Genomic DNA, 6,771 nt, shown 5'->3' with positions numbered 1-6,771 from the left:
CCTCCAAGGGTTACTGACCATTACCACACCTATTTTGGGTCAAAAATGACTCACCTAGAATAGATCAAGCACTGGTTGTAAGGGTTCAACACCATTCCCTATAGCACCTTCACAATTAGGCTTATTTGCTAGTAGCCATTCGAAATGGGTAAAGGGACCTTAAGTCCAAACTTTTCCAAACACCCTGACAAGAAAGTCATGGATTTAAATACCCTTTTGGGCCTTACACAAGTTCCCAAAGGGAAGGGTCAAGGTCTAACAAACAAAGGTCTAAAACCAATGAAGGTCAACTATCCTAAAGGGCTAATTAGGTCTCCATTTGTGAAGCAACTATGTCCAAATGAACAAACCATACAATCACAACTCCATGAGCATGTGGGGAACCATAAACCATCATGGATTTTAGGGTTACACGTTTGGAATCATTGCCATTTGCATTCTAGGGTAACTTTGTTGTTTAAGGACTAGATAGCCACATAGAGATGTCTACCTAGGTTCAATTCAAACACACACCTCCCTTGCTCCTCCTACAAATTTCTTTTGGAATCTTAAAATAGACTGGACATACTTGCATTTCACCCAATCCCATGAGTCTCAGATTGGTAAATTGCAAGTTATGTCCATCGAGAAGCAAAACCCTAGGTAAACCCTGGTTTTCCAGGTACCTACAACAAAATTGGAATAACAAGAGAAAACACACAATCTAAACCTCAAACCAAAGAAAAATCAAAGGTGACTCTCTATTCTAACAAATTCACATAATTGGGAATTGATCCAAATCCGTACAATGCCGCACCCCATACAAAAACTCCAGAATTTGAAGAAAAACTCTCAATTTCATTAGTTTGCAGTCATCAAGACTTTCCTCCATATAGTCTAACCTTGGGAATTGGATCCACAAGGTGTATATACCACTCCATAATTGCCCTCAACCGAAAAAAAGAGGTTAAAGCCATTGGAGGAGTTCAAACAAACAAAAATGCAAAAATTGCATAAAAGTTGCTTATGACAACTTTTGACAAAGTTGTCAAAATGTCATTTCTCGCCTCCCAATGCCTTGGGTTAAGACTAACCCCTCCTTAAACACCCTAGAAGCACTAAAACTACTAGGATAACTATGCCCTACACACAATTGATCCCCTTTTGTCCAAAAATCCTAATTGGCTTATCAAGATGCCAAAATAAGAGTTTGACTCACAAGATAGGGTCTTTTATTATAAACACACAATGCATGATTGAAACACATGTAAAACATCCTAAAGACATGTTTGATGCCTTATCCTTCCTCCTCTAAGTCTGATTTATCAACTTGAAGGGGTGCTCCTGCACCAAGAGAGGTGTGTGGCCATCAGATATCCTCTTGTCATAGTTTGCAGATATGTAACCCACTAGTTTCACAACAATTTGCTTATGGCCTTCATTGGCTGCTTTGAACAAGGCAGTTTCACCGACATTATTGACAACAGTCATGATATCAGCGCTATTATCCAACAAAGCATTGACTACTTGGTAATGTCCTCCTTTGGCTGCTTCATGCAAAGCAGTGTTACCTTATAAATTTTTTGCTACCATAAATTGGGAGCTCCTTTCATTCCCTGACTCAATATCATCAGTGATAAATTTCAGAAACTTCTCCACAGTTTTTCGATGATCGTAAAAGGCTGCCAAGTGAAGGGTTGTATTCCATCCGGGCGTTAACTCATCGACAATCTGAAGGGGTGTAGTGCCTCCTGACGTGACCATCTCATGTCTTTTATCTATCAACTTGGAAAGAGCACCCGCATTGCCGTGCGTAACAGCAACATATAGTCTTTTGTCGATTGTTTTGGAGAGATTAGAACTTATTAAATCTGTGGAGTATATTTAAGGGTTCGACTAAAGACTATGACAAATGTATTTGCAAGGAGTCTGCGTCCTATATAATGATGCCAAAAACTGAGAGGAAAAGATCTGAAACTAGAAGGATGTTTACCAAGAGAAAGGAAAGAAAGAGTGCGAAAACAAGCGAAAAGTCACTTCAAACGATAGATGAATGATTTTTACTGCACTATGCTTGGACATATAACTCGTGGTGAATGTTAAAGTAGTGAAGATTCTGAAATCCACTGTTGAACTTAAACAGAAATTTCAAACGAATATAATCTTCACTCATGATATTTAATTACTCACAGCATACAAGTAACTTACAACTATAATCCTTCTAGCGTATAATATTCAATAAAAAAAATACCTATAACATTTCATCCTTGAATGAAATCAAGGAAAAAAACTCTAGAGTGTTTATTAGTTCCTGCCTGCAGGAAACTATAGCGGAGGAGTTGAAACTAACTAGTGATTAAACTAAGCTGCAACAATCAATCAGGAACAATCTTTTTTAAATATTTCCTTTCCATATGCTATTTCTATTAGTGAAGTTGCATATTTTTTATGAGCATTTTAAATAGAAAATGTTTTGGCCGCCTATGATTGGCATTGCAGAGGAGTGACAGACTTTTCCAGAGATGTTCACAGTTTTCTATACGAGAGAACGCATGACTACCAAAGGGAGGGTGAGAAAATAGAAGTCTTGGGGTATTCATTTCTGGACATGGCACTGCATATTCTGCCATCGCTGATGCTGCCCCAGACCCCGTTGCCATTACCGTCCACCTGTCTCTGCATTGCATTCAAAACCGCTTATATTTTTCTGGTACAAGAATATTTTTTTTGCATGTAATGTGTAAATAGCCTACGTAACTTGACAGGTCTAGCATGCTTTGCTTCTTCCATGTCACCTCCTCGTATGGACAACTAACCTTTTCTCAAAATCCATTTCTCATAAATGTGATTTTCTTAGGCAAATGAACTGTTTGTTATACAGGTTTCTGAAGTTTAGTTCATTTTACTGGATCCTGTCAATGGACACAATGTTGAACTAATTGTCATGTTAGGGTTTGTGAAGAAATTGTTCCTGGAGGGTTTACAAACATTTTCAGCTTATCCATAAAAAAAATGCAGCTACCTATGTCTAAATCTTTACTGCGTAATCTCTTTTATGTTTTGGATTCCTATATTTATTTACCCTATCTTGTATCTATGGTGCTATTGTTTAGGGTTAATAGTCATCATAACAGACACTAGATTTATATGGTCGAGAAGGAGATGGATGGATTGCAGTCTCTGCAACTTTGTATAGAGGCTCTGATGCCCTCGGTAGCATGGGTAAAAAACATGAATGGCTTTGTTTTTTTTCTCATATTTAGTGTTTTTATTGCCTGGTTTGCACATTTAGGGTTTAACTCGTGCCACATTATTGATTGAAGAAATAGGAGGAGAAGAATCAAAGTGACTGCTATGAGAATTTTGGGCCTGCTGAACAAGCCACACATTAGGTATTTATGCTTTTGTATTATTTGGGTTTTTGCAAATCAAGGGTTTAAGGATTTATTCGCATACATTTTTGGTAAACCACACACCAGCTAGGAAGTTTAATGGTATTTTTTGTTGTTAATTACTCTACATGAAGAAAATAATGATATGGGTAATTTTCGCTATAGCTAATGGGTTTTGACGTTTTTGCTCAATGAAATTCTTACTGTTACTAGTAATGGCACAAACGATACACCAGGAATCAGAAATAGGGCTTGCCATGCTAGAGTAAAATTGTATAATGTGACTTAAGCATTACATACTTGGCAGGACAATTTCTTTGGGGGCTTGGTTATGAAATCCGTGGTCATATGGAGTAGCCTGGCTATGTAAAAGATACATAAAGTAAGTATAATAACTGCAACTGCATCATTTTAGCAATTGGTAATAAAATGGCTCAGATCAAGGAAGGGAAATTTAAAAAACAAATTAGGCTTGTAGGTCTTTAAACTGATTCATTTCTCTATACAGGGCAATGACCCTAACTATTCCCGTTTTTACATTAGTAAGCAATGTTTACCCTAAATTTTATGTATGTTTTGTTTTCTGTTAAACCTTTCTTTCCTTACCAGAATGGATAAAGCTGCAAATGATGGCACAGCTGCGGCTCAACTTCAAGACGAGAACTTCAGCAGGACACTTTGGCAGGCCTACCTAAAGCCCTCCGTTCTAACATCTATCACCATCTCTTTCTACCAACCGTTGAAAACACTTACATATTCAAAGGAGTTTCAAGAAATATGCTTTTGCAATTTGTGAGTTTTCTCTACAATGCCAGACATAATTTTTCATAGTAGCATTCCTAATACAGATTTTGTATTCACTTAATTTTATATTTAATTCTGATTACTTAACTTTTGTATAATATGTATTTTTTTGGTTTTGCTTAGAATGCAATTAAAAAATTATATTAAATCCATTATCTTTTATAATTATTTGTAGACTTAATAGAAAATTAAATGATTAAAGCTGAATAACTTCGTAGAGATCATCTTTTCATGCCTGAAGGTTGCAGAGATGAAAGGAGAATACTTTCCACAAAATGCAGATATCATTTTAAAGAACCAAATTCCTGGGGATTTTTACATAATTATTTCTGGAACAGTGGTATGTAAAACATTTAAACTCTTTTCTACATTTCTACATTTAGCAATCTATTACTAGAACAGTTCCTATCATATCCATCTCAACACTTTTATCATCGACATTAAACTCTCAACTGTCTATTTACAGAATATATTCACACATGCAAATGGAAGCGAACAGGTGAGAGGGCAAGCATTACCCATTGCTTTAAGTTTACAGATAGTTCATTAATTGAGCTGAAAGAGATTCATTCATTACATTTATTTTCCTAGTGCAAAGATCTGCTTAACAATCTTTTTAACTCTTTTACAGTTTCTAGAAAAAGAAGGAACTCCAAATTTGATTGGGGAGATTGCTGTACTTTTGGATATCCCACAACCTTTTACACTAAGAACTACCAAACTTAGCCAGCTTCTTCGATTGGGTCCCTAATGATCCAAATTGTTTAATATCTAATCTTTGGAAAGTAGTCTTGGAGTTCCCATATATTAACTTTAAAACTCATCCAGATCATTGAAAAAAAGATTATGATATCTCCTGACAGTCTTAAAAGCTGCACAGAATCATTCAAATGAAATAATGTTAAGATTAAATCATTTGCACAAATCAAAATTTAAAATGTGTTGTTAAACCCACCATATATTTTGTACGGTTTAACTCAATGCATCACTATATATGTTAATATGTTTACGATTTCTATGATTTGTCTTACCACTATAGACCTTAATATGTTTATGATTTCAATGGTTTTTCTTGTGAATAGGTTCGGGAATCCAGTCAAAGCAGGAGTTTCTATTTGGGAAATTTGATATGCGTATGATATGTAAGTATTATTTTGGCTCAAATAACATATTTTAAGCTTTTGATTACATATAAATTATAATTTATCTTAAATCATATTAATGTCTTCAAAAGAATCTACTTAGTAATATGATTTTATCTTAAATCAAAACTTAAAGTATATTGTTTAAACCTGACTTCATTTCCATACTAATAATTATTATATAATTTTAAAAATGATTTCATGAATTTCATTTGAATTCACAATATACTATAAAAACTGACTTAATTACACTCAACAATCCATCATGAAAAAAAGAAAAAAAGAAAAAAAGAAAGAAAATCAAGACCTAAAAAATTTCTCCCCTCGAATCCAAAAAGAGAAAAGGATCCTTATTAATAGATTCATAACGCAAATATATTGTATCATATATGATTAGCTTATAGGATAAATTTTGCAGTTCCATTTAGGAGGAGACGAGCATGACGAGATAGATTTTGAATTCGTGGGAAACAGTTCAGGGCAACCATACATCCTGCACACTAATATGTTTGTCGGAGGTGTAGGTGGCACAGAGCAACGATTTTATTTATGGTTTGATCCTACCGCTGACTACAATACATACACAGTCATCTGGAATCCCTTTCAGATCCTGTAAATCCTCTACCTCCCAGTAAATTAATAAGCAAAGCTTAAAGAATTGTTACATTTTTTCTTATTTAAGATATCTAAAACTTAGAATGATATACAGTTTGAGCAAATTAGTATGGCTGAAAAAGATTTGAATCTTGATTCAGGTTACTGGTAGATGGAATTCCTGCCAGAGTGTTTGGCAACTTTGAGGGAGCAGGTGTGCCATATCCCAATGAGAAGCCAATGAGAATGTTTTCAATCTTGTATAATGGAGATCAGTGGGCAACACAAGGAGGCAGAGTGAAAATTGACTTTTCCCATGCACCATTTGTGGCCTCCTTCTCCAATCTCACACTTGAAGGCTGTGTGTGGAATATGGAGGACTTTAATGGCAGCCTTGCTTTGTGTACCTCCACTACCCAAGGAAATCACTGGTGGGATGGACCAGAGTTTAGCAGTTTGAACTATGCCCAGCAGGGACATTTGAAGTGGGTTCGTGATAATTATCTTCTTTGTGATTATTGAATGTTCAACTCTGAACTGCAAAATGTCATTATGCAATTATTTTTAATTGATGGATGAAGAGACATTGTTTTTTTTAGAGGTAAATGAGTCTTTTGTGTGTTTTATCCTACTAGGAGGAAGAATTGGTGGATAATCTAAATATACACTACATATGCAGAAATTTGCACAGAGAAACAGTTCATAATTTAGCAAACATAATGCCTACTATTATTCTATCTTCAATTGGCATAAACCAAGCAGCCTCAAACTTACAAATATATGCATACAACAAACACTTACAAATCTATGCATACAACAAACACAAGCAAAGACTCTCAGCAGGTACTTCGCTGCTTGTA

The 6,771-nt window shown here is 35.3% G+C and overlaps 2 protein-coding genes across 4 annotated transcripts; both read left to right on the top strand.

Moving 5' to 3' along the window:
• The first annotated feature begins 2,284 nt into the window (after positions 1–2,284).
• Positions 2,285–5,259, top strand: LOC131073945 (potassium channel KAT3). 3 transcript variants are annotated; one of them, XR_009359010.1, is made up of 7 exons: positions 2,285–2,689; positions 3,093–3,201; positions 3,309–3,371; positions 3,679–4,163; positions 4,417–4,515; positions 4,642–4,674; positions 4,807–5,259. XR_009359010.1 is itself a non-coding variant. In XM_059211950.1 (5 exons), the coding sequence occupies exons 2-5, from the start codon at positions 4,149–4,151 to the stop codon at positions 4,924–4,926; spliced, it is 267 nt and encodes an 88-aa protein (XP_059067933.1). In that variant the 5' UTR covers positions 2,285–2,689; positions 3,679–4,148; the 3' UTR covers positions 4,927–5,259. The 3 variants fall into 3 exon arrangements, 1 of the variants encoding a protein (XP_059067933.1); XR_009359009.1 differs by having other exon boundaries at positions 3,303–3,371; XM_059211950.1 differs by lacking the exons at positions 3,093–3,201; positions 3,309–3,371.
• A 510-nt stretch (positions 5,260–5,769) lies between these two features.
• On the top strand, positions 5,770–6,433 carry LOC131855804 (probable xyloglucan endotransglucosylase/hydrolase). The gene is made up of 2 exons (XM_059211897.1): positions 5,770–5,929; positions 6,073–6,433. The coding sequence occupies exons 1-2, from the start codon at positions 5,823–5,825 to the stop codon at positions 6,431–6,433; spliced, it is 468 nt and encodes a 155-aa protein (XP_059067880.1). The 5' UTR covers positions 5,770–5,822.
• The last annotated feature ends 338 nt before the right edge of the window (positions 6,434–6,771 follow it).

The sequence above is a fragment of the Cryptomeria japonica genome, chromosome 9 (genome assembly GCF_030272615.1).
Source record: "Cryptomeria japonica chromosome 9, Sugi_1.0, whole genome shotgun sequence".
Taxonomy (NCBI): Eukaryota; Viridiplantae; Streptophyta; class Pinopsida; order Cupressales; family Cupressaceae; genus Cryptomeria; species Cryptomeria japonica.
The sequence above is the reverse complement of the archived record's forward strand: the minus strand, read 5'-3'. Positions and strand labels throughout refer to the sequence as shown.